Source organism: Rhinolophus sinicus, chromosome 17 (assembly GCF_057876585.1).
Source record: "Rhinolophus sinicus isolate RSI-liver-muscle chromosome 17, RSI-T2T, whole genome shotgun sequence".
Classification (NCBI taxonomy): domain Eukaryota; kingdom Metazoa; phylum Chordata; class Mammalia; order Chiroptera; family Rhinolophidae; genus Rhinolophus; species Rhinolophus sinicus.
This window is the reverse complement of record NC_142517.1, coordinates 180060259-180088001: the sequence shown is the minus strand read 5'-3', so window position 1 is coordinate 180088001 and position 27743 is coordinate 180060259. Positions and strand designations below refer to the sequence as shown.

Here is a 27743-nt window from a genome sequence, read left to right as displayed (position 1 = left end):
GAAAGTCATAAAAAGTAGAAATAAAGTGACTGCAAGCGCTTTCTCCAATTCCTTCTCATGTGACATCCTATGACAGTTCCTCTCTATTTCTATGTCTTATATAGGACAGCCTACTATGAGGTATAACACAACAAGGCCTATAGTCAGTCCTAACGCTGAATATTAACTGGCTGATATCTCCACTCAGGAGAAATGCTGGAATCCTCACATATGCTGGTTCAATAAAAAAAATAATAAAAACTTGGATCACTGCATAGTATGTATAAATGTCTAACCACTATGCTGTACACCTGAAACTAATATAAAATAATATTGAATGTCAACTGTAACTGGAAAAAAAAATAATAAAGACACAAATTGGTAAGCTTATCACACATTAAAAAAATAAATCTGCTAGTAAAGAAAAAAGAAATGGAGGCTTTGAAGGGGCCCTACTAATAGTGTGGTTTGAGTAATGACTTCTGGTCCAGGCCCTTGGGCTTTTGTCTTACCTGCCAGAAGAACAAACATTCAGAAACTGTTTAGCAAACATTCAGCAATTTGATAGAGTAATTTCATGACTCCAAAATTTAATAATAAAATAATTGAGTTTTTAATTTGTGTTTCTTTATCTTTTTAAATTTTGTTATTCTACTAGTTCCTTTTATTGTATTTATAAAAGTATTGGCTCATGATGATTTGGAATGAGAATTTAAAAAAAAAAACTGGTCCTTCATCACAGATAGTTTGAGAAATACTGTGTAAGAAACATTTCTTGATGCAGAAAGGGTTCAACTTCCTTCCTTCACATTAGTTTCTTTTTTTCACCTTGTACATTTTTGTCAGTGCAAACGCCTAGATATTAGTTTTTTTTAGCCAATGTGATAACAGGAAAAAAGAGACTTATTTTGAGTATAAATATCATTAAATCCCTACATAGCCATTAAATTATTCTCTTTTAAAACCACATTGAAGTGCTTCCAAGATTAAGCATTTGAAAGAGAAAGACAGTTTTAAAAACGAAAGTTGTCTTTTTAAACCACAGCTTTGTTTTTGCCAAAATATAATATTAAATTTCTATTAAGTGTATGAAGCCAATTTGGCAGGCTAAAACTTCAGAGGTGAAACATATAAATAACTAAGGAGAATTAACATGTAAAAGTATCTATGTCAGTGTGCTTGGCTGATACTGTCCACTGAGCAAGATCTCGCCTAGTAGAATAGGCAGGAGCCCTTAGGTCAGCCAGACAGACTAACAGATCGTTGCCCTGAACTTCAGAAGGGGTCAGACCACTGCTAATATCCTGTATGTCTGTGAATTTGAGTCCACAACCATTTTAGACTACTTCTATTTTCATTTGCAAGAGTTAATCCTTAGAAATTAAGAACCCTTCCTTTGTACATGAAGGATTCTTGACAGAGTCCTTTCTTGTCAAGTAAGATGAAAACTAGGTAATTCTTTACATAAGCAGATATAGAGATAAAAATGAAGAATGGCAAAGTTAAAACATGTGGTAAAAGCAGAGAAAGAAAAGCAGTGGTTATTCTAGATGTCCTTGAGCTGTCCAAGTAAGTGATGGAATGACAGACAAATATGGTGAAATTGGTACTCACGTGGGAATTGCCTAAAGTTCACATGAAAATAGTTTTATTAGAGACGCTACCTACTTCTTTTTTCTCCCACCTGATTAATGAACTTGAACCTTTTCCCTCTCTAATTTTTTAGGTGTAACGCAAATGTTGGTCAGGGACACCTTTCCTTCTAAACAGATAGGACTGGCTGGAAACTACACGCTACATCTTGTGCAAAGTCTCATATTCCCAACAATTCCAAAGAATTCTCAGAGATTTAACTTTTTGGTTGCCTAGCTCCAAAAGCCTGCTTTTGCTTCCTTCGTTTGGTTTATGCTTCACCTTTCCCCTCTTCCCTCTTGGCCTGCTGACTCTGTTCACACCCAGATGTCCACCTCTGCTCTGCGGTGCAGGGCCCATGTCCTCTCTCCTCTCTCTGCCATTGCCTTTCCTTCCTTCCGAGCTCCAAATCTTCTCACTCTGTTATACAGAGCAATGCAGCTCTGTACATCTCCCTCCCAAATTCACTATAGCCCACCACTGCATAGCAAGGAGCGAACACGGAGGCTTCTGACTCTTTGAATGGGACCTGCCCTCCTTAGATGACTATTTGGACTTAAAACAGTAATTTCTTTTTATGCTGGTACATTTTATTTTAACCAGGTTTGATAATTTTCAGTTTGCAGTAATTTAAATAAGGAGCTAGACTGGGGGGCGGGGGGGGGGGGGTCTGTAAACTTTTCCCATAAAGGGCAAGAGAGTAAATATTGGGGGTGCCAAAAACATAGATACACATGACTTGTATTCCTCTTTTGTTATTGGTATATATTGAGTATTACAATTTTAATACAGTTTTCCTTTCTTTAAAATGCGTATACATTTTTTTTTGGCACCCTCTATATTTTAAGCTTTGATGGCTGCATATGGTCTCTGTCACAAATATTCAACTCTGCTGTTATAATTTGAAAGCAGACATAGGTAATGTATAAACAAATGAATGAGGCTGTGTTCCAATAAGACTTGGACAGAAACAGATCAAAATTGTCTGTGATTAAAATATTTTTAGAAGTACTGCCTATTTAAGAATACAGGTTTTTTCCCCCCTTACAGTCTCCACAAGTGATTATTTATATATAATCTACAACTGGCATGTAAATATATATTTTCTTTGCTTAGCCTATTGGCTTTGGGTGAAATGCAAATCATTTCTACATATTCATTTAAAAGAAGGGGCTTTCGAAGGCAATATCTCATTTGTCTAGTCTGAGTAAAAGTAATCACATTTTGCACATTTTGTTACCTTTAAAAAACAAATTTTTAATGATTTCATTGATCTTATCTCCAAATAGTATCAATTCGTGAAGTGTCCCTGTATATTTTCTGCTTTGTTAGTCTACCATGAATTTATATAATATTTAATGCAAAGCAGGAATCTGCACAAGTACAATAAAATCACACACAAGGCAAAGGTATTAAAGTGACAGTATGTATTATTATTTAGCTGTAAATGTGTGAAAAGGATACTATAACATTTTTCTACATTATTGCTTTGAGATGGTTGTCTCCAACCTTTTTGGCCATATATCTGCAAAACTTTTTCAGCATGCATCTTCAAAACATGTATCTCATTTGTTTATAAATTATATATAGGAGCTACTATCATTAGCTAATATTTCAAGGCACGATATACTGAGGGTGAGACTTTGCATTTATCATAGTCTTATAGAACCAAGGTAGATAATAGACTTCAGATGATGTTCCTCTGTTTTGGCCAAGCTCTTGTCAGATCTGATTAAATTTGTCATTACTTTTACCTTGTAATATAGGTGATAGAAAGCTCTTACTAGGAGAAGAAAAGTCAGCTCTGTGACTTACACATTATTTATGTGGGTTCCTTGCATAAATCTTGCTCATTGTAGGATGCTTTTAGTTTAAGGGTACATATTATAATCTGTAAATTGACATGACAGGCCCATCATTGTTCAGTGCACTCAAGGCGAATGAATGGAGAGGGCAAGCCCACCCCCTCAGCACTGTGGAAGCCACTTTCTTCCCCTGAGGGCATCTCGGGTATTGTGAGGCCATATCCTCGGTGGAGCTGGCTCAGGGCACAGTGCCAACCCAGAAGCTGAATACCAGCTAAAAGGCTTTCATTTTTAAAGAAAATAAATATAAATGGAGGTTCCAATATTTTCTTCCCACATCACAATAAATTGTCTGTGCATCTACATAAACCACAATATTTATGAAACCAAAGTTGATAAAAATGTTTTTCATATTTAAATCTTATGCACATATTGTGATTTAGCTCTTCTTTTGTTTATTTTTTGTTCACAAAGCTAGTTTTTAGGATAGAGCCTGGATAGTGTTTCTTTCAGTGTTCTATAATTCTAGCAGTGTTTTTGCGCAGTAGGTGAACATAAATAATACATGTACACACGTTTCGCTCTAAAATGGTCTCAAGGAATGTTTAGTAATCATTACTTTATTGTCAGTCTTGCTGAGGAGGGATGGCATATATATGTATCCTCTTGCAGATAATATTAACAAATTGTTTTCTTGGGCCCTATCAGATTATTGCCGTTTATATTTGTGGCATCTAAATGGAGTCACACTATTTATTTAAACTGTATTCTCTAATTTGCGCAGTTAATTTCTTTTTGCTCTCATTCTGCTGTCCAAGTTAGTCATTCATCTCAGTATGTTGCTACAAGTGATTTCATTTCATCATTTTTTTCATCATTTTATTTCATCATTTTATTCTCTGATAAAAGTGTTAATTTGGGGCACTTTTTTTTGGGCATCATCATTTTTATTTCATCATTTGAATCTCTGATAAAAGTGTTAATTTGGGGCACTTTTATATAACTGCATGATAAAGTAGATTAGGCAGTCCAGGCCTGTGGGATTAATGTGGACAGAGGTGAGTGCTTGGTCCATGAAAGGTGGCAGGGGTATGGCACTGATGCCTTTCATTGGTTCATTGATGCCACATTGACAAGTTGTCCATAAGGAGCCCCACTTACTGCTCCCAGGATGTCTCTAGAACTCAAGAGAGACAACCAATAGTCATTCCCTTCTCTAGAGAAGCTATATCATTCACTTGGTTGAACAGAAGAGTGTCCTCGATCCTGGCTGCGTAACCAATCCAGGGAGCTTTACAGAAATCCTGTGGCCAGTTAAAGTTTCTGGGGCGGGACCCAGCATCTGTATTTTTAAGGGCTCCCCTGATGATTTATCGCACAGCAGACGTTGAGAGTTATAATACAAGAGGCTAACAAGCTGATTAGGTCAATAGAAGAAAAATAAAAAGTGGGAGGCCCAGTAAACATGAAGGAATTCGATAGAAGAAGGGGAAACTACCCTGTTATAACAAGGAAAGGCTGGGGAAAAGATGGAACAATTTTGTAGCTTCAAATTGAGGTAGTAACGTGCATCCTCTTCCCTTGACTGCTTATGGATCACACTGTGAAGGTTAAGATGTTGGCTGAGAGAACCAAAGACTTATGAATTGATCCAGGAGTGTCTGAAGGGCTTTGAGCCCTTTGGTGTTGGAAGGAGACTTACAAACAAACGCTTCTAACTTAGATGATCTTTGAGGGCCTTTTGGCGGATGGATATTTCACCCTGGTATACACACTTGCACAAGTGCTCTCATTTGGCCAAAAATACCTTATGAGGAGTCCATATATTTATACTTAGAAGATTTATTTGGTTTTGGAGATGTGCCAGGGCTGTCAGCCTAACAAAGGAAAAAAGTGAATCCGTTTGACTCTGTGCCACTCAGTGGATCTTTATCACATATTGGCTTGTTTGTCGCAGAAGAATGTCCACCTGGAGCCAGCCTGTGAGGGCAGGAAGCCTTCCCTTTCCGTAGTTCCGGGGTATGGTGAAGCATCTTCCATCCGACAAATATTGTTTGCCAGTGACCCTTGCGAACTCTGCTTTTATTGTAGGAAGCAGTACAAGTATTGATTAAGCACTCGGCTGATGTCAATGCAAGGGACAAGAACTGGCAGACGCCCCTCCACGTGGCAGCAGCCAATAAGGCTGTCAAGTGTGCAGAAGTGATCATTCCCCTGCTGAGCAGCGTCAATGTCTCCGACCGAGGGGGGCGCACAGCCTTGCACCACGCTGCTCTGAATGGCCATGTGGAGGTGGGTGTCCTCCCCACAGACCCTCCCTCTTAGCTCCACGTGGAACCTAATCGTATTGCTGGGACTTTTAAAGAATGTGGTGATAATATTTGTAACGCCAAACCTTAGGCAACTGTCTTTTTAAATTTAGAGCCCCAGTGAATTCGACAAAGCTGTCACCTGTCTTTTTCCTCTGATACACGTGCCACAGAGTTGCCTGTGACGTCATCTTCCTACTTTATTTGAACTCCCGATCTCTGACCTGCCTTTAGATTTGATACTGATTGGCTTCTCACCAGCAGGTGGTGAGGGGCCCTCCGCATTGCAGAGTGTACACTTGATTTCATTGTTGGTTATCTTTCAGATGGTCAATTTACTCTTGGCCAAAGGGGCAAACATCAATGCATTCGACAAGAAGGACCGGCGTGCTCTGCACTGGGCAGCATATATGGGTAAGGATTCCATGAATGGAAAGCACAGCGCGGACAACCATAATTAAAGAAATCACAGGTTTCTCATTGACCATCTAGGTTTTCTGTTCGACAAGTCTGACTTCTTTTCAAACTTGGGATTCAATTGAATTTAAGATTTAGTCCATTTTACTGGCATGCGTCCAACACTCTAGTTGGGCAGTTGCTTTGTCAGAGATTTTATTGCTCCTAAAAAGAGAAGAGGGAATTAATCATGGCTTGGACCTCATCGAATGGGTTTCAATCTGGATTGGAAAGCTGCACAAATTGTGCTTATTTTAAGTTGTTGTGGCAGCAAGGTAAGGTGTTTAAAATGAAACAGGACTGGCTAGCAAATCAAGGACATAAATTCCATTTGTCTTTTTGTTTATAAATATTTTTGAAAGAAAGAAAAAGGAAGAATGGATGGTCAACCCTCTGACTGCCGTGTAGGTTGAGGTGACCAGAGTCAGCATGGATTTTCCTGCTCCTCCCCTGCCAACAAAGCTAGGACTTGCAGTCCTCGCTTCTGCCAGCGTGGATGGGGGAGATGAAGGAAGAAGTTACATTTCTACATTTTTCACTTTGGTTGGCACCAGTACCATTGACAAATGATAGACCTTGTGGAGTTTATTCTTAGTGTGGAACTGTGGGAAATGAAGATCATCCTTTGTGTTTCTAATTGGAGAACATCCTGCAATTAGAAAAGCAGACAAGATTCTATCAGCACTGAGTTATAAACAACCTGAAAGCCCAGCCACAGGAGAGTGTATCGCTAAATGATGGAAGATCTACACAATGAGACACTCTGCAGTAACTACAGTGATGATGTCATTAGTATTTATTAACAGAGAAAGATTCTGTGCTGTGTTAAATGAAAACAGATCATAACACAGTATGAATAATATGATCCCAATTAAAAAAAATCTATACAATAACAACAATCTGGAATATATTATACACTGAAATGTTGATTGACTGTCTCCAGGGATTGGTGATTGTGGATGATTTTGGTTTCCTTTTAACACCTTTTAGCCTTTTCTGAATTCTTTTTAACAAACATACAGGTCTTTTATCACCATAAAAAGAATAGCATTAATTGTGGGGAGAAAAAAGAGACTGGGTTGGGGCAGGGTGAAATTAATTATGTGCTATAGTATAGATAGGTCTGAATGAAACTTTGTGCTTAAAAAAACCCAAATCTTAAGACTTTGTAACCATTATAATTTTTTAAAAGATGATACAGACTTTTGAGTTGACTGAAGCAGATTGGATGTCTGCATGGTACCTATAGGACAGTGAACATTTGCCAGATTGATATTTAGGCAGGTACACACACTAAGCTAGTGTGAGATGGGTCTCAAAGAACCCAGGGTTTCAAGTTTGTTCTTTGCTGATGTATAGTTAAAACCTTTGTGTAGAATTGCTTTAAAGAAGTAAAATCATCATTTTTTGTGTCATCAGGATACAAAAAGGAAAAAATATATAGACAACTATCTTTAGGGAATAAAGGGCAAAACCATGACAAAAGATAGCACCACTTAAGCTTAAGATAGCACCACTTGCAATTGAAATTAATTTTTCTATATACAAGTCTTAGAGAAAATGATTCAAATTTTAATAAAACAAACCTAGACCAAACTCTGTGTCTCTCACACACCTCTCTCTCTCTCTCTCTCTCTCTCTCTCTCTCTCTCTCTCTCTCTCTCTCTCTCTCCCTCTCTCTCCCTCTCTCTCCCTCTCTCTCCCTCTCTCTCCCTCTCTCCCTCTCTCTCTCTCTCTCTCTCTCTCCCTCTCCTGCTCTCCTCTCTCCTCTCTCTTACACACATACGCATACATTACATACACATTTTAGACCCAAGAATCAGTACTCATCTTCTACCCTTTAATTATCACCCATGTTTAGAGCAATGACCCTGGAGCATCAAGCTATCTTCAGTCAAAAAATAAAGGTCAAATACACTTATCATATCATATGTAGTGAGATAGGGAATAAAGGAAAATATTCTAGAAAATATGCCAACAAGAGTTGAAACTAGAAGGGTTTTCTGTATTGCCAATAATTCACAAGAATACTTATAAGTTGAACCATATGAAATTACCATTTTTGTGGGTCAAAAAAAAGTGGTCAAACAGCCGCAATTTCATATGACTTAACAATCATCTGGAGTCATTCTGACTGACTTTTTCTTCCATTAGGATTTCCAAAACAAATTGTCATTGTTAGACTTTTCAGTGAAGAATGGCAATTAGTTTCAAACGCATTGCTTTCATTTTAACATAATTTTTTTTAGGCTGTGGTACTAACGTATGAGTAGGACCTTGTTATTATTTATTTGTGATCATGCATCGCTTCTATTAGATCTCCTTGAAGAGAAGCCTCACATAGGAATCATCTTTTCTCCCCCACATCATTTACGTCAAGTCTGGTACATAGTAGGTACTCACTAAACGTTTGTTGAATATTTGCCATGAACCAGCTTTTGATAAATAGCTCAGCAAAATGCTGGTGGCAGTGAAAACTAATAGTGCTAATTTAGGTAGAAGGGATCGTCAAATTGTCCTATAAAGGTTAATGCTGGTTTCTACTGCTTGCTTTCTAAAGGCCACCTGGACGTCGTGGCATTGCTCATTAACCATGACGCAGAAGTGACGTGTAAGGATAAGAAGGGTTACACCCCCTTGCACGCTGCAGCCTCCAATGGACAGATCAGTGTGGTCAAACATCTCCTGAATCTGGGTGTGGAGGTGAGCTATGGTTAATGCATCCCCCCGTGGTGGATCTGTTGTTTTGAAATAAAATCCTGTGTATTTGTGGGTTTTACATTGTTCTGAAATGAAATCTTGTTTGTATTTTAATTCCAGGGAAACAAAACCCTTATTTCTAGCATCCTCTCTTTTGAGTTTACATGGGCAGCTAATGAAGCACAATGAAGGCATCTCTAAGTAGTGGAAACCCAGAAACAAACTAACTTTTTATATCAACATAGATAGAGAAATAGTTAGACATATATATAAGTAATGCATATTAACCAGTCATTTTTTAAAGACTGGCTAGAATTCCTCATCCCAACTACAGAATTTGTGGTAAGGACTCAGAGCAGAAATGTCCAGTGCTAAGCTGGAGAGGTCAGCCCAACCTCATTTTCCTTCAGGTAGCAGAACAGGAGCAGTGGTGAAGCTCTGGGACATCTTGTCCCTGGAGGAAAGGAAAACCAAGTTGCAATATTGAGACCATGATGTTGTGAAACCCAGCCGTTGGGGCAGGTCTGGGAAAGCAAGAGAGAGCCATGAGCTAAATTTCCTGGACAGCTTCATGGCTCTGCTATAGAATGTGGCCTTGTGGGGTGTCAGACAGCACAGCCAAACCCACAGTGGCTTCTGACCCCAACTTCTGAGTTTCAGGCCCTTTTATTGCTCCCTTGCTCAGTTCTGCTTTGACGTTTCCAGGCAGCTTTGCCTTTCACTTCTTATCCTTTCCCTAGTCCCAAAATCTCTCTCCACAAGTTGAAACCTCTAACTCTTCCTCCCCGGTTCACTTTTTGCCACGCTGACTTTTTGCTGACAAGCATTTCCAGGATGACCACACCGGGGTAAGAGTAAGCTTTGAAAAATTACATTGACAAATGGATGTTTCCTTTCTCTGGGAGAGCCATTAGGCTTTTTATGGGAAATGGGATAAATTGGCTCCAGGGATTTTAATTGCCCTGTTTTGGACTCATTCGCAGATTGATGAAATCAATGTGTATGGAAACACGGCACTTCACCTGGCCTGCTACAACGGGCAGGACACTGTCGTTAATGAGCTGACTGACTACGGTGCTAACGTGAACCAGCCCAACAACAGTGGGTTTACCCCTTTGCATTTTGCTGCTGCCTCCACACATGGTGCTTTGTGTCTTGAGCTGTTAGTAAACAACGGGGCAGACGTTAACATCCAGGTATGACACTCTTAGTCTCTCTCTCTCTCTCTCTCTCTCTCTCTCTCTCTCTCTCTCTCTCTCTTTCTCTCTCTCTCTCTCTCTCTCTGTTAAATAACTGCATTAAGCCTCTGTTTGAGCAAAATCAGCTGCTGTAAATTATGTCACGTTTTAATGACTTGTAACTCTGAGGACCTTGACTTCCACAGCCTTATCCTGTATTGGGGTGCTATAGAAGTTTAGCTGTGTTGTTTCTACGGGAGTGGTGGTACCAACTGGAAAACATTGAGGTTTTAGCCACATGTCCTTGGTAGTTCAGTGAATGTTCCAGAGCAAATGGTGGGTCTCAGGGATGTTGACTTGGCCCAGATTCTAATACTGAGGTGAATTAGAATCTGAGCTGATAGGACAGAGCTGCTAAGAATCAAACGGAAGGCCTAATCTCATGATCTCAGGTCTGCTCCTAACCCTGGCATAGCCCTCCAAGGAGTTTCTCAAATGCCTTCCCATAGTAAACCCTCGATAGTGGCTTCATTGATATAACATTGACCTGGTCCTAATGGTGAGTCCTTTATTCAGCAAACCTACTGAGGTTATCTAGTGCCCTCTGTGTGGTACAGAGAGAGTACTCCAAGATGAGATGTGATCTCTGCCCTCTAGGAAGTTACAATATGGTAGGGAAATAATGCACTCAGATAATCAAGAGGCAAGAGAGAATGTGATGAGTGGCATAATAAAAACATTGCAAACTATAAGAAGCAAGTGTTGACTTGCTCCTTGCTTGGGCATCAGAAATGGAGATTACTTTTGAGCTGAGATTCAGAAGGTTGATATCAGGAGATGAGGAAGGATAGCAAGAATTTGAGAAAGGAATTCCAGAAAGAACAGCATGAGCAAAGGTGTTGGGAGTTCTGGCTAGGAAAAACTCTGGGTAAACTTTAGATAACTAGTCAGCTTCACTGTTACAGATAACCAAGAGGAACTTATGCATGCAGCCTTCATGATCCTGGTTACATCTCTTGAATACATTTAGATTATAGAGGAACATCCTATTCTGTGCCAAGTGACCTTATACTCATCCTCAGCTTCCCTTCTTCCGAGCACACCGAAATCCTGAAGCAAGGTCCCAGTGTATTCTGCTTCTGCTTTTGAAAAATTATTTCCAAGATTTAATATCAAGAATATTGGATCAATCTATTTTCATGACCTTCTCTATTCACTATTAAAATCTTTTTACATTTAAAAAAATAATTTCTAACAGTGGGGAAATATGGGACAAATTTTCAGAATAGCAATTTATTGTGCTGGCTTAGGGTATAAATAATATGAAACAAAGGAACCAGGAACAAGCTGAAATGTGACCTGACCAAGGAAGAGGGCCTCTCTACTGGCTAAGGAGTTTGGGCTGCTATAGGCTGTGGGGGTCAGTAGTCATTACAGAGATTATGTGATCAGAACTGAACACGAGAAACAGTAATCTGGCCACAGAACACCAGAGACAGAAAACATAAAGAAAAAAAAAAAAAAAAAAAATATATATATATATATATGTGTGTATATATATATATACACACATATATATGACTACACAAAATTTTTAACTTTTATATGACAAGACAAAACAAAAAAAAGAAAAAATGAAAAAAAACTATCATAAAATTGAAAAAGGAAGAACTCAGGGAAATTTTTCTGCAATATACATGATAAGCAAAGAATTAATATGCTTAATATATAAAGAGCTCATAAAAATCAATAAGAAAAAGTCTGATAACCTATTAGAAAATATAGACAAAGGCAGATCACAAGATAGAGAATACAATGTCCATTAAACCCATGAAAAAATATTCAGTATCACTAATAATTAGAAAAACGCAAACTAATACACATATTTGCCTTTAAGATTGGAAAATATCAAAAAAGCTAATAATACCCAGTGTTATCAATGAAAAAATTAAAATGCAATAAGTCAATATGAACCAATTTTTTAATTTTAAAAAGTTATATGTGGGGTGGCCGGTTAGGTCAGTTGGTTAGAGCGTGGTTCTGATAACACCAGGGTTACCGGTTCGATCCCCACATGGGCAACGGTGAGCTGCGCCCTCCTTAAAAAAAAAAAAAAAGTTATATGTCTATGTAGAGTCACAGAAAAAGAAAAGTATCTGGAACATATGCCAATATGCAAGCAATAGTTACTCAAAGAGATAAAATTATGATTTGATTTTTAGTTTCTCTTTTATATGTTTGTTTTAATTTTCTGATTCTGATGCAATGAACATTTGTTATTTTTTATATCTAGAAGGGGATAAAAGCTCCTTTTATTTTTATAAAAAGGAACTCAGGTAGAGTGGACCTAGAAAGAGGACAACTAGAGGATAACCAGAAGTCAAAAAAACTGGTCTCGGTAAGACGTAATGAGGACAGGGGAATGGTAACAGCCAACAGAAGGGAAAAGCTTTGCAGAAAGAAAATCAACAGGATTTGGTTGAGCAAGAGATGAAGTAGTTGAAGCCAAGTGTAAGAATTGAAATTTGGCTAAGAGAGGTCGTACAGCATAATGGTTAAGAGTTCAGTTCTGGGACAGACCGCCTAGATTCCAAACCTAGTCTTGATTTTCAGTAATTGTATAATTATAAACACTCTCTCTGTATATCTTAGTTTATTTATAACATTAGGGAAACATTAGTATCTCCTTCATGGAACTGTTGGAGGATTAAACAACTTATCTCACATAAATTATTTAGAACGGTATCTACCACATGTTAAGCACTCAGTAGATGATTATTGTTATTAAGAGGGATGTCAGGAGAAAGACTAGGTTTAGGAGGGAAAACTGATGAGTTTAGTTGTTGAGAAGCTGATTTTGAGCCTTTGGTACAGCCAGTCTGGGAAAGCCGATAGTAGAAAATGTGATATTTTAGCGTGGGAGGAGAACAGCAGAGAATAGAAGAAAACAATTAGGTTGCCTCATTCACATAGAGGTGATTGATAATTGAACCTGGGAGAAAAGGATGGGATCACCCAAGGAGAGAGTACATCATAGCATGAGTAGAGAAGGGAATGGGGGACTCCAGTAACCCTTTACTCTTAGGATCAAGAAGTGGAGGAGCCAGAGAAAGGGATGAAAAAAGAAGAGTTAGAGAAGAAAGGAAAGAAATGGAGGGGAGTGTAGTGTCTTCATGAAGGTAGAAAACAGGTAGAAATGAAAAAGTAGATGAAGAGAATTTTAGATCTTGTAAGTAGAAGCCATCAAAGGTCCTAAGTGAAGGTAAAAGGAAGGGACGTTAGGGGCATTGAAAAGACCAAGGAACTATAGTCCAAGGTGTGGACAGAGTCATTATGTGTTGAAGTTGGAGAGGATGGTGGTGAGAAGCAGGAGGCTAACAGGTGGCCAAACCCTCACGGCTCCTGGACTTCTGGACACTTCTTATGCCCTCATGGTGTCTGAGGGACATCCTTGAAGCCTCCAATGAAAGGAAAATTATTGAAGTTAAATAAAGTAGCTCTCTTCACCAGCCTTCATTTAATTAAGCCACAGGGTTGTCTATTCCCTCTATAAAACATGTCTACTGATGCTCTCAGAGTGCCTGGTACCCTGGCTAGAAGGCCACTTTCTCACACCTACCTGCTTCTCCCAGTTCACTGACTAGTGGTCAATTCAGATTGGATTATAGCTTCAGATATATATATGGTTTATGTGTTTGTGGCAGCCTTCTCTTCCCCATAAAATGGACCTGGGAAGCGTAGTTACTTAATATTAATATTTAACATTTCCCGTGGACTGTGAATCATCAGTAGAATATCAGAAATACCATTTTAAAAACCTGAAATTTGGGTTTATGTTTTCTCTAATCTGTGTAAATGGGATATTGAATTAAGTCTAGCCTTCTCCCTCAGCCTCCCTTCATCTACTCAGCCTACACCCCGTGGTTTACTAATTCGCTTGAATCCTCCATATTTATTCCAGATGGTCTCTGGATTTTCAGATCATCTAACATTTCTGTGAAGCCATTCTGTCTGACTCTGGTGGTAGCTTTCTCATTGAGGTTGTTATCTCTCTGTACCATATTGCTCCTTGGATTTTCAAAGTGTTTGTAGATTGCAAGACAATTTGTATTTGTTTAGATATTTCAAAGTTTGAGGGAAATTACATATTGAAATGTAGCCAGTCGCCACCCACATATTCACTTTGTTTTCCTCTATCACAAAACATGAAAAATGATGTCTTCATGGGCAATTACAAGATAACTGAGAGAGGAGGAAGGATATGTGTCCTGCACGCATTTTACAGTCCTTCATTTTGCTTAGATTGAATATGGCCCTGTCTTTGACTTAGTAATATTAGTTTATTTGTGATAAAATAATAAAGACACAATACTTTATACAATAATCCATTGAAGGTTCATTTGTATTTTGCAAATAGGAAGAGCATGAGAAAATATAAAATAATATTACAGACCATATTACAATTTCTATAGCATCTCAAGGCTCTTTTTGGAAGCATTCAAGTAAGGGGTAAAGAAGACACTAAACGCATAGTCTTGCCGGATACAACTTCGAAAGATAGATTCAGAAATTCCCATTGCCAAGTCACCTATATCCCAGTCACTAACATTCCCCATGCCCATGGTCTCAATTTTTTTGTATCATTGGGCCAGTAGGTCATTTAGCCCTAAGAGACTGGATTTGAAGCCCATCACACGTCTACTGAAGTGCACCAGCTCCCTTCTTTATATGTACCAGGACCGAATTATAGAATGGGTTACATTGCAGAGGTTGAAGGTGAAAACTGAATAGGCTAGAGAAAGCAGTGATAGGGACATGGCACTTGGAACTTTGGAGAAGAAGTGAGGAAAGGAGAGGAATGAATGTCTGAGCCAACCACACACCATCTCCGGCCTTTAGAATCAAAACAAAACAACAAAAAAGGACTATGTATTGGCTTTTGCAAACCAGGATTTTATGTTTCTCTTTCATTGAATTAGGAAGCCCTTTTGGGTTTCTGATTATATTTGCCCCCTCCCCCTCAGCTGACTTTAGTGTTATCCTATAGAGGCTTTGTTGCCCTCCAGTAGGGTCATTGAGCTGCGTGACTCCAGGACACCATGCCACAGAGAACACAATGCCTTCAAGTTCCTGGGGAGTAACAATGGCTGTAAATTTAGGGAAGATTTGTGGGATTTTGGAGGATGAAGAAAGAAGGCATCAGGAGTAGAATAAAAGAATGAATGGATTTCTTAGGAAAATGGTGATCAAGAAAATTAAAACACTCCATTTGGTCAAGGATTAGTCTTCCTTGGATGATGTTAAATTCTGCCCTGAAAGAGTACTAATATTTGTCATAAAATATTCTTAATCCTCATTAGTTTTCCTTCATGACTTATGGCTGAACCATGAATTAATAGAAGAGCTTCTTGCTTAATTAAATAAATCCTCAAAATAACGAAAATTTCCAACTCCTAAATCTGATGGGAGAATGCACGTAGAAATTGGAAGAAGACTAGAAATTAAGAAAAAATTTTATAGAAGCAAAGCTTTGAATAAATGGAAGAATTGAACATATCCTCTCCTTTGAGAACATATGGAATATTTTATCTTTGTCTGAAGTTCTCAGAACAGCAGCAGTAACAAGGCCTCCTATGTGAAGAATTTCCAATTTCTCAGGCCAATATGAAACTCATTAGGATCCTTAGTCTCAACCTCAATATTCTAACTTGTAAAGGCTAAATAAAAAGTATTATCCTTTTGATCTGTGTTAGTGTTCAAAGTCTTTTTGAAATAATGAGTTCCCTTTACATCTACACCATACAAACAAAACTGCCCCAAATAACTGCTATGATACTCTTAATGCTTCCTGTTCCCACCTCCTGCCACCCATATCCCTGTAAGAAAAAAGAAAATCAGCCAAGACCTGGTCTCAGTGGTAGATGAACCCAGGCAAAGACCTGCAATGATAGGTCTGAAGCAAACGTCACCACTGACCATGAAGTCATTCTTTGATTTTACCTAACCTCGGTCATCTCTATTTATTTGTCCCTTTACCAAAGGCACAAACACTCCAAGGGCGAGAAAGGGTGTGGTGCTTGCTACCCCTGAAATGGGACCAGCTTTGTAAACTACACATTATATAGAAACCCGTTACTTCTGCTTTGGCTCCGTGGCTGCAATTTAGTTAGCAACCACAAGGTTGGTGGTTACTGCTTGTAAAGCCTGTAAGCTATTTTTTAGGCATTGAAAAGTGCTTAGTTAAATATTTATAGAGATAGTATTCAAATACTGAAATATTTATAGCTTTATATATATTTAACTAAATGCTAATTAGTTATGTTTTTATACTAAAAATAAGAGAAAATATTGGAGCAAAATTTAAAGAAATAGCACCACCTAGGGACAAAGTTAATCTCAACTCTGCAATTTCTGTTTTCTCTCTGCTTCAGAGTCTTGGGCTGTCATCATGTTTCTATTGAAGGGGGTATGTTTTAAATCTTTATTCCTAAATAGTTTCCAGGGTTTCAGTCCTTTGAACTGTCTACAGTTCTGACAACCACGACCCAGGCTTTGGAATCAGATAGCTTTGAAAAGCTCTCCTCCACTCGATGGCGCATGGTCAGTGATGACATCTTATTCCCATTATCTTGATTGCTACTGCTTTTCCTCTAAAAATATCATTTTAGTAAACCTTCAAGGTTACTTCCATCTTTCTGTCTCATCTATTCTGATTCAGGTTATAATCTTATAAGATGAAGAAAAGATCCTATTATTTTTTTATTTTCTCATCTATCTGAGAATCTTTCACTATAAAGATTTTTTTTTTTTTAAATCAAGATGCAGTTACTGCTCTGATGAAGTCTTCCCTTGGCACAGACTGTGCATAACTTTTCCTCCTCAGGAATAGACTTATGTAACAAAAATTCTTGTGTTAAAACATTGTGGTTTTATAAGCTATTCCAGCCCGCAGTCTAAAGCAGTGTGTTGTGCAAGGTACGAATGGGGCTCCCTTTACCCCAATTCGGATTCCGTAGGCCTGGGTTTGGGCACAGAATATACATTTCTAACAAGAACCCTGGGTGATTTAGATGCAGGTAAGTTAGTCCTTGGTTCACTCTGAGAAACACTTCTTTAAATAATTTTTTGTTTTCCACTGTGAAATTTTTAACACAAAGAGTCATTTTAAAGCACAAGTATATGGCTTTCATCACAAAAATAAACTTGCATTTTTGAAACCTCATATTTTAACCTCAGACTTAAGAAAATGTTTCTCCTGAGACTTAGAAAAATAACATAGTTTCGTGTGTGCATGTGCGTGCGTGCGTGTGCGTGTGTGTGTGTGTGTGTGTGTGTGTGTGTTTTAACAATACTCGCATGAAAGAATACATTCTCCTTTGGTCTAAAATAACAGTAATATTTTCTTTGGGGTAGTACTATTTTAAGAAGAAATTCTGTAAATGATGGTTTCTTAAATGTGTAGAACTTCAGTATTTGGTATAATGATAATCAGTGTATGGATTCTGTACATTTTCCATGTTTTGGCTTAATCTGTGTTCCTTCATTTATACTTTGAATAATGAAGAGATATATAAATTCAGCACACATTTCCAGGTGATCGTTAAAATGGCAATTTGCTAAATAGTTGCATGCTTTAATGCTGTGATTTCTAATGAGTTAAGTGAAGCAAGCATTTCTCTTTTGCAACAATCATATGTTGTTTTCCTATGGAATTAGAATGTAGGGTACGGTGGGGGATTCCAGGTCAGTTATTGGAAGTTGCAGTGCTTTATAGTAGTTTGGGCCACATCAGGTCAAACAGGGCCAAGCAAATTAACACATTTGTCTTTTATCATGTGCTATAGACAAAACTTGAAAACAATACCTTGGAAGAAACTTCCTTCATCTGTAGATCACAGGAGATGAAAAAAATTGGGGGGATGATTTCTTCAGTTTGAAACAGGGTAGTTTAAAAATTGTCAGTATAATTAGAAATTTCGCGTTTCTTCTCTAAAATATTCACTTCTCTAAGCTTCTTTAAAAAAAGTAGTGTTATACAGTAGCTTGAGATATCATATATACTTTATCTTTTGCTTTCAAAAATTATCTTTTACTTATGTGTAATTTTTATCACACTTTAAAAAAAAATTAAATTGATGTGTTCAGGGCATTGCCAGCGGAATCCATAGGGATGTTTCAAATTGATGTCATTGTCCATTGTTTTGTTTCTCTTTTCTGTATTTTTTAGAGTAAAGATGGCAAAAGTCCACTGCACATGACAGCTGTCCATGGAAGGTTCACACGATCACAAACCCTCATTCAAAATGGTAAGCGAGATTCTCTGTCAGTATCGTTGTTTGTGTAGTTTTCTGGTCTGACTGAATTTGGTTGTCAGTCATCTGAACATGAAAGACGCTGCTCTGTTTTAGAGTTTACTAAGCTTGGACTTGAACAGTTTCTTTTGGTGTACTTTGCTAGAAGCTCTTTATCAGACGTATCATCACCATCCAGCTTAGGAGTGAAAACATAAAGCCACTAAGTTTCATAGTCAATTCCCAGTCAGTCACAGATCATGTGAGTTTTGAAACTGGAAATGATGCACATATTTATATATAGGCTCAAGATCCTGCATTTTTCACTTTGAAACTAATAAAAATAAGTATCGTGCAATTTCTAGCAGCAATTCTGAATTATTTTTAAATTGTAAATTCATCATAGTTCCCTAAGTTGAAACTCATTGAGCTTCTTGGGCAAAGGTAGGAAATATGAGGTGACTCAGAAGAAAAACAGGCAAGTACGTAATATAAAAGATCATAAAATCACAGGTTTGCTAGGGACCTCACATCATAATATAGTAATTTTCCAGGCTTACAACAATGGCATACTTGAACCAATGGGTTGTTTCTGCAGCCAGAGTACTATGCGGTATTACTTCACATCATGGCTCACATTACTATTGGTGGTTCATGGCGAGCATCTGTGAGTGGATTGACCTTGACAATACAATTTCTGTTATCTTAGCAAATCTTAGAGACAATGAAAAAAAAAAACTGGAGAAAAAAAAGTAACAGGTTTACCCCAGATTTTATGCTGACATTCCAGGTGCATTCAATAGTTTCTAAACTATCTTTAGTTGACCCACATTTCTACTTCTCAAAAATTCTGGCATTAGTCAGTTTTCTTGGACCTATTTTTTTCTCACCTATAAGAATTTTGGATGACATACACTTGAATTGTTAGTGGCACTAAATTATGTCTTAGGCATTCAGGTCATAAAACCAAACAGTCATTTTCACATTTGGATGAAAGACCAGCCAGTGAAATTATGCTTAGAAAGCAAAATATCTGCAGCAAAGCACAGGAAATTTATAAGCTATTCAGTGAAACTGTAGGGGAAAGGAAATCCTAGCAAGTTTCTAGTGAGCCAGGGAAAGTAAAATGAAAATTAACTGCACAACACTCATTATTTCTAATTTGAAGCATGTGGTATGCCTTTGACATTCACTTTATTGAAAGGGCCGCTATAATTGTTTTATTTTACTTGATGTGAACCACGGAAGGTGGGAAGTGACCCTGTGTCTCTCTGTTGTGCAGTTTCCTCATCCCATTGTATTTCTCAGTTTTTGTATTATTCAGAAACAATGTCCACTCCCGTAAAAATAAATAAAACTAGGGAGATATTTGGTATCCATTATTTAAATTTAATGTGAATTCAATCAGTGGATCTTAGCTTTGTGGCATGAAAAGCTTTGTTCCCTGTTAAAGCAATTTCAAGCACCAGTGATCAGATCTGAGAGAGAGCGAGCAATTTTTCACCTTGTAAACACTGCCTTCCTACAGGTCCATCCCTTAGGCCACACAATACTGATCATCTCCTTTGAAACACGGCCATAGCCATCTCCCCTCTGTTGTGCTAGTGTGTGTACAGCAGTCCTGGGGGCTGCTGGCTGCTTTGACCTCTCTAAAAGCCATTCTTGTGGGCCTGAAGACTTCCATGCCCTCTCCATCCTTGCTGGACTTTTGAATTGGAATGAGACCTGAAAGAAAATCTATCTCCTTTCCTCTGATCAAGGAGCCTATCTCCTTCTTGGCTAGTGTGGTATCTTGCTTGTTGGTTGGGTGGATTCCAAAGGCCTCAAATGATGGAGATATAGTGGTTATAATATATAGCCCATGATATATAATGATGACACTAACGTTGGTTGAAGATTCACACAGCACCAAGCACGTGGCTGAAGCACTCCACACAAATCCTTTCAACTACTCCCATGAAAAGGTACTATTAAAATCTCCATTTCAAAGATGAGGAAACTGAGACAGAGAGATTGTGGCTTTTGTAGGGATATATGGCAGGTATGTTAAGGCACAGAGATTGGAACTCAGAAAGTCTATCATCAGAGACGGAACTTTTAACCACGACACTTATAAATGTGTTTTCTGGATGAACAATGATATGTTAAAAAAACGTTTTTTTATTTGAATTCTATTTACTCCAGGAATCACTCACGTATATTTGGAATAGAGTTGTCCCTGTAAAAGGATGATTTAGCATTCTCTTTTCTCAGCTGAGAATTCTTTGCATTCATTACACATGTGAGAACTGTAAGTTCTTCCATTTGGCAGTTTTGAAAACACCCTTAGGGAGAAGCATAGGAAGCTCTTTTCTTTCCTCCTCTTTGTTGGCTTCCTTCTGGGAAAAATCCAGAGGCTCAGACCCGCAGGGCCTGGTGTCCGTCCTCCAGGGTGGGTCACTGCACAACAGGACCTGGAATGCTGGTTCCACATGGGGACAGCGGTCAGCTCCCTAAACCAAGTGAACATGCTACTGAGGAACAGGCTTTGTTCTATTTATTTGTTTTGGTAAATCACTCTGGTTTTGGACTTTGTATGCCATTTCTCTGCTTCTCTGACTGCTCTCCAGTGAGGGTTATTAGTTTTTCATAATAACTTTGTTTTTCCGGAATCATCTGGCTTTGGTAAGACAATTATTAAAGCAAACAAACAAACACACACATCTTTAATTTTTTTAGTTAGCAAGCAAAGACTACCTCTGCTGTGCAGTCACGTTGTTTGTTGTCTGAAGCTGTGTTGCCAGAGAGGGAAAGAACTGAAGGGAGACAGTATAGTATCAGTATCAGAAGGCATTTGATGCAGCCACTTGCACTAGGCAGCTGCTCAGATGCTGTTCAGTAGGTTACAAAAGTTCAAAAATCATGTTTTCTTCAAGAAGCTTTATAAATAGAGTTTGAAAAGGAAGAGTCAAGTGATAGGTTAGGATGATTCACTGAGATTTTTGACCTTTTGGCTCACAGTTCTTCCAAGGCAACTTACTAAGATGACCATTCTTGTTTGTGCGATGAAAACTCATGTCAGATGAATACTTAAACAATACTCCATAAATTATCCCTCTGACGTGCTTTGCATACTTCTAAACTCACAAATATTTATTTTCCTCACTAATTAGCAATGATAGAATACTGATATTTAACTTGCAACCTTTAAATGAATAGTAAGGATACTTAATTTGCATTCCAAGCAAATTTTAAATGGTTTCAGGTGAAAATGGAAAGTTTTAGGGAGTAACTGCAAAATAGAAATTCATTCATCTAGAGGTCCTACTTTAATGTAAAACATATTTCTGAATAACAAATACATAGTCTCTCTTTTATTTTTCCATTGAGTTATGATGTTCTCCTGCAATATATTTTAAATAACAGTAAAAGCATATGTGGAAGTTATCTGTATTTTTACAGTTTTAAATTGACTTATTAAATGCTAGTACAAGAAACTTTATCAACTCAGCCCTCTTTTACATCCTCTTCAATATTTTTCAGTCTTTCCTTTCCCTACCCAATTTTTGGCATATTTGAGGCTGGTAAATATGGAGGCCCTAACATTTATTAAGAAAAGTTTGGTGCCTCTTGATTGGGAATGATGTGGAATGATGTAGTGTGTGTCCAGGGCAAAGACTTTTTAAAGTCTAAGGGTCTGCCTCTCACGTCTCCCCGGATCAGCTCCAAAGATGGACCTTTTAGGCCAATGACTGTGGGCAGTTCTTAGATAGGTACCTGTACTCCACACTGTTCTATGGTATCCATGGAGACCAGGTGGATGCCTGTCCCCAAGACCACCATCAAGTCATAAAAATGATTGATCAAAATTGAATGCTTCTAAGTTCAGATCATAATGAAATATCTCTTGAGTCCTTAGAAGATCACCATAACTAATTTTTTAAAATTATTTTTCCTGATTATAAAATTAGTACATGCTTACTGTTGAAGAATATCAAATCAAAGAGAACCCCCATGATCCCCACCAATGTGTCTCCCCAACTCCATCCCAAGAATTTCTGTTGATAATTTGGTGAAACTTCCATATTTTTCAGTACATTTCAGAATGTATATATACATAACATAAAATATGCAATTATTACTTTTACTTTTACGGAAATGATTATAGTCTATTTGAGCAACTGGTTTTAAAAATAGCTACTATACCACAGAAAGAAAGATTTGAGGAAAGGCCAGCATTTGTATTCAAGTTTTCATTTATATTTTTCTGTCACAATCAAAATGAAAAAGGATTACCCTTTTGTAAACAGCTATTAAGTTGCAAACCCCAAATGTGCAAACTTATTGACAGTAGATTGATTTTTCAAGTTAAGCTCTACATACAGAAGTCTTGTCTGTAAAGCATTTTAATCCTGTGTAAATGTATGTACATATGTGCTAATTGCAGTTTTTGAAGCATTTGCCCCTCTACAAAGCCCGCTAATCTTTGGTAATTATTTCACTTTGTAGCAAAGATTCTTATTCACTAACTCTATGTTTTACCAATATACATGGCTAGAAAAAAATATTTGCTGAAAAATAAGTCTTAGGGAGCTGATGGTAATAGTGACCAATAATAGAATTCACTAGAATGAAGGACCATGCAATGGATATTATTGTGACAGTTATATAGTGGTCATATTATAAGAGACAATGTCTTGGCCTGGAAGTTCATGCTCTTCCCCCAGATCTGAGAAGACACTCTTTTTGGTGTAGGTTTCAAATATTTTGCTAATGGAAGTGCAAATGGGCACAGCCTTTCTCAAAAGCAATTTGCCAGTGTTTATCAAGGGCCTTAAAAATATTCATATTCTTCTGATCCATTCATATTTACATTAATGAAGCAAATTAATGACATGGGAAGTGTTTGTGATGAAATGTTCGGGGGGAAAGCATGATACCAAACTCTTTCTACACTATGAGCTCAATCATGGGAAATTTCTACATATATACACACCCAACTGGAAGGAAATTTTCCAGAATATGAATACTGACTATCTTGGATATTCAGTGACTTCTGTTTTCTTCTCTTTATTTCATTGCATTGTCTAAATTTTCTAGAAAGAGAATATTACTTTCTCAATGAGAAACATTATGTAAAACAAATGCATATAGTATCTTTCTAGATTGGTCTAAGCCATTCATGTAATGTTTATATTTTTCAAGATTTTATGTTTTTTATTCTGGCATATACAGATATGTGTATATAGTTCGGATATACAAACTAAGCATTATGGTATTAATGTTGTGTCTTGTAATAGTATATTATAGATTTAAAATTTCAGCTTCCTTAAGTTCAATATAATTGATAATGAGAATAAAGTTCAAGATTTGAGGGAAATACATAGACTGTTTTGTGAAACAAAATTTGCTAATGAGACCTCTAAAATACCTGATATCTAAGAGCATGATCTGCAATTTAGTAACTTACTGCTTCCATAATGATGCAGACATTTGCTTCTGAACAGGATAGCCAGGAAATAGAGCCTCAAAATAACTTACATTCTGTGCCCTATATACTGGGTGCTGTTTTATCAAGCTAGAAGTGCATATTGGCTTCCATAAGTACAAGTACATACTATGTATTTTTTTTCTCCCTGGTCTGCTTCTCTCTGCTCACTCACCTTTTTCTGTAACTTCCTTCAGGCCTTTCCTTTTTATTGGGAAATAATTCACATACCATAAAACTCACCATTTTAAAGTACATAGTTCAGTAGATTTTCATATTTTCACAAGGTTTTGTAACCACCACCATTATCTAATTCCAGGTAATTTTGTCACCCTCCAAAAAAACCTCATACCCATTAACAGTCACTCCCTGTCCCACCTTCTTCTTGATTCCTCCTTATTTATTAATTTTGAAAGGCTCTGAAATTATGTGGGAGATTACCCACTTATCAGTAATACATGTTGCAAATATTTTAACATGTCAATTTTTTTTATTGCCAGAGTGTGGAGGAAGCCTTTCTAACTACAACTCAAAACCTAAGACCAATAAAAGAAAAGACTGATACATCACCCCTGCCCACCGCCAAAAAGTAATCAGGGTAAAACACCAAAGACAAATGAAAACTTAAGGGGGAAATATTTGCAACATGTATTACTGATAAATGAGTAATCTCCCAAATATTTTAAGAGCCCTTGAAAAATCAAGGAATAAAAGACACCCCCCCACACACACACACACTTAGAAAAACAGGCAAAAGTCATGAACAAATAGTTCATAGAAAAATATAAACAAATGGTCCTTCGATATATGGAAAGATGCTCAACTTTCTTAATAAGAGAAATTCAAGTGAGAACTATACTGAGATGCCAGTTCTCACCCATCAGATGGCAGTTACTCAAAAGCTTCACATGGCTGTGGGGAAAAGGCTTACTCATACATTGATGCTGTAATTGCAAAATTACAGTGTCTAAAGAGGGAAATTTGTAAAATCTAACAAAACCACATACTCATTAACCCTTTGACTTAGAAATCCTCCTTCTGGGAATTTACGCTGAAGATACACCCAACAAATAGGAAACAACATGTGCATGAGGTTATTCACTGCCATGTTCCTTATAAATATTATTACAACCTAAATGCTCATCCATATGTGATTGGTGCACTTAACTAGTACATTCATGCAATGGAAAACAATAAAACTGTACAAAAACGAGGATGATTTCCAAGAAGTGATCTCTAGGAGTGAATTCCAGGATATATGGTTAAGTGGGGGGGGGGGGGTGTAAAGGTGTGAAAGAGTCTATGTGCTTGTTTTTGCAGAGAATCACAGGAAGCAGAAACCAAAACTAATGAAAATTATTACTGTAGAATATTGTTGAGGATGAGTGGAAGAGATACAAATGAGAGTGAAGCTTTCTAGAAATCGAATTTTGATTTTTGAAACGTGAATGTTTTACATATTAATAAGATAAAATCAAAACCCAGTAAAAAATTTGAAAACAAACAGAATAAAACCATCCTCACTATGTGTCAAATTGGTAATATAAGCACACAAAATAAAGAATTCAGGTAACTTTTGAACAAAGTACTCTCTGTATATGCTAAAATCATTGTGAGAAAATTTGTTGGGAAATAGGATATTTGCACAATCTCAAAGTATCACCCCACACATTGCTTGTTAATTACAAGCAATAAGGGGAAAAGGTATTTTTGCAATAGAGAGTGTTGGGAGGCATCACCTTAACCAAGTAATCAAACCTCTTTTTTATCATCGTAAAATATACACAACATAAAATTTGCCATTTTAACTAATTCTAAATGTATGGTTCAGTGGCAGTAAATACATTCTCGTTATTGTGCAACCATCATCGCTATCCATTTTCAGAACTGTTTCATCTTCCCAAACTGAAACTCTGTAGCCATTGCAAGTATTCAAAATTTGCATCACCCATTAATGGAATAACTTGACTTTATGTTTGTGCTGAGGAAATGGAGTGGGAAGTGTACATCAACTCTGGGGTATTCTTGCAAAATGTTTAGCCTGAATCTAGTAATGAAGAATGATCAGGCAATTCCAGAATGCAGAGCATTGTACATGAATCTAGGCTTCGCCTTCAAAAATAGCAATCACATGAGAGACTATAAATACATACATATATACATACATATATAAGTGGCAAGAAGATTTTTTTAGATTAAAGGAAACTAAAGAGACATGACAACCAAATGCTGTCAGAATCTTTGATTGGATCCTGGATTAAAACAAAAAAAGCTGGAAAGTACATTTTTGGGATAATTGGGAATATTGGAATATGCAGTGTATTATATAAAATTATTATATCCAGGTTAAATGTCTTGGGTATGATGATGGAATTATGATTATATGGGAGAGTTTATTCTTAAGGGTGAAAAGTCATGATGTCTAACTTATTTTTAAATGGTTCTTCAAATATATGAATACATAGACTAATTATATTTACATATACCTATATGGAAAGGGGGAGAAAGAAAGAAATGTAATAAATAAAAAGTTGGGGAAAAATAAGGCAAAATAAAACTAAATAAGATGAAAATATTACATTATTATGGACTATAGATGATTAATGTGATATTTTTTATAAATATAGACATCTTCAGTTCATAGTTTATGCTTTTACTTATCAGATTTTAAATTAGATAATCGAACTACATAAAATATATTCCTGAACTCTTGATTCCCTTTGGTTCTTATACTGTAGTATAAGGTTTACAGAGGTCTTGAATTCAGCAGATAAAATTAAAATTGAATACATCTTCAGAATTACATTTTTTTTGGGAATTTGATTACATTGCTCCTTCAGAGCAGGAATCTAGTTGAAAGATTTTAGATCCTTAAAGAAGCCAATATGGAAAGATTTTCCAAAAGCATTTCTGGTAGACGTCCCTCTAGGCTGACTTAATAATACTCCTACTTCAGATGGTGCATTGTCCCCTTGAAAAGCATTCTTAGACTTCAGAGCAGACAAGCACACAGAGCAGAAAGGAAATCAACATTGATCAACATGAGTGACTGGCATAGAAGGTAGTATCTGAATCAACCTGAATCCTTATGTTACCCTGTATTAAAAAATGTCTTCCAGGAGGTGAAATTGACTGTGTGGATAAGGACGGCAACACTCCTCTCCATGTGGCTGCAAGATACGGTCATGAGCTTCTGATTAACACCCTAATAACCAGCGGAGCTGACACAGCCAAGTAGGTTACTGCACAAATATGGTGGCATAATTGCCGCATGTGGGAATACTGCCAAAGGGATTCTGTTATGCAGTAGATAGTTCCCATTTATCCAGGTTAAGGTGGATTTGAACCAGTATGCTAAACACAAATTAAATTTGAACTAAATTAAGTGACTTTTAATGAGAGATGCCAGGAAAAACCAATTTTACTTTTCAGCTATCTCAGAAAGAGGTCTATTCAGTTGTTTTAATTAAAGAGACTTGAACTTTATTCCTAATTCTGCTTTCTAATATTCTTCTGTTCTTTGCAATGTTCAAGGTTAGTAAAGCAGGAGAAATAAAACATAAGTGAGCAAATTCAGAATATTTTCAGGGTGCTTGCTTCATTTTAATCATATAATCATAGGGTACAATTGAATAAATATGCTACATAGGGAAAGGGGACCTGAATTGATTTTACCCTTCAGTTCAACAAGAATGTGTAAAGCATTTGTACCAGTCTGTCACAATGCTGGGTGCTATGGGAAATTTCAGAAGTAAGTTATCTGGTTGGTGCCTTCAAGAAGGTCGTAATTGTATTGGCAGCCCAAGGCCTGCTTACAACAAAGAGCCATGCCAGAAAGGATAAATAAAGCCCTAAATGAAACAGGACTTAGGTAGCAAAATGTTTGGTGTAGACAATATATGCCATAGAATGCAGACAGGAAGGAG

At 37.2% G+C, this 27743-nt stretch overlaps 1 protein-coding gene across 11 annotated transcripts in view; it reads left to right on the top strand.

Moving 5' to 3' along the window:
* Positions 1 to 27743, top strand: part of ANKRD44 (ankyrin repeat domain 44) — a 289820-nt gene that overhangs the window by 163834 nt on the left and 98243 nt on the right. For all 11 annotated transcript variants that reach the window (XM_088794450.1, XM_088794447.1, XM_088794444.1 and 8 more), the window contains 6 exons: positions 5508 to 5708; positions 6052 to 6139; positions 8742 to 8884; positions 9865 to 10077; positions 18287 to 18365; positions 26937 to 27051. In XM_088794450.1, coding sequence (XP_088650576.1) covers positions 5508 to 5708; positions 6052 to 6139; positions 8742 to 8884; positions 9865 to 10077; positions 18287 to 18365; positions 26937 to 27051 — 839 coding nt within the window. The remainder of the gene's footprint in view (positions 1 to 5507; positions 5709 to 6051; positions 6140 to 8741; positions 8885 to 9864; positions 10078 to 18286; positions 18366 to 26936; positions 27052 to 27743) is intronic.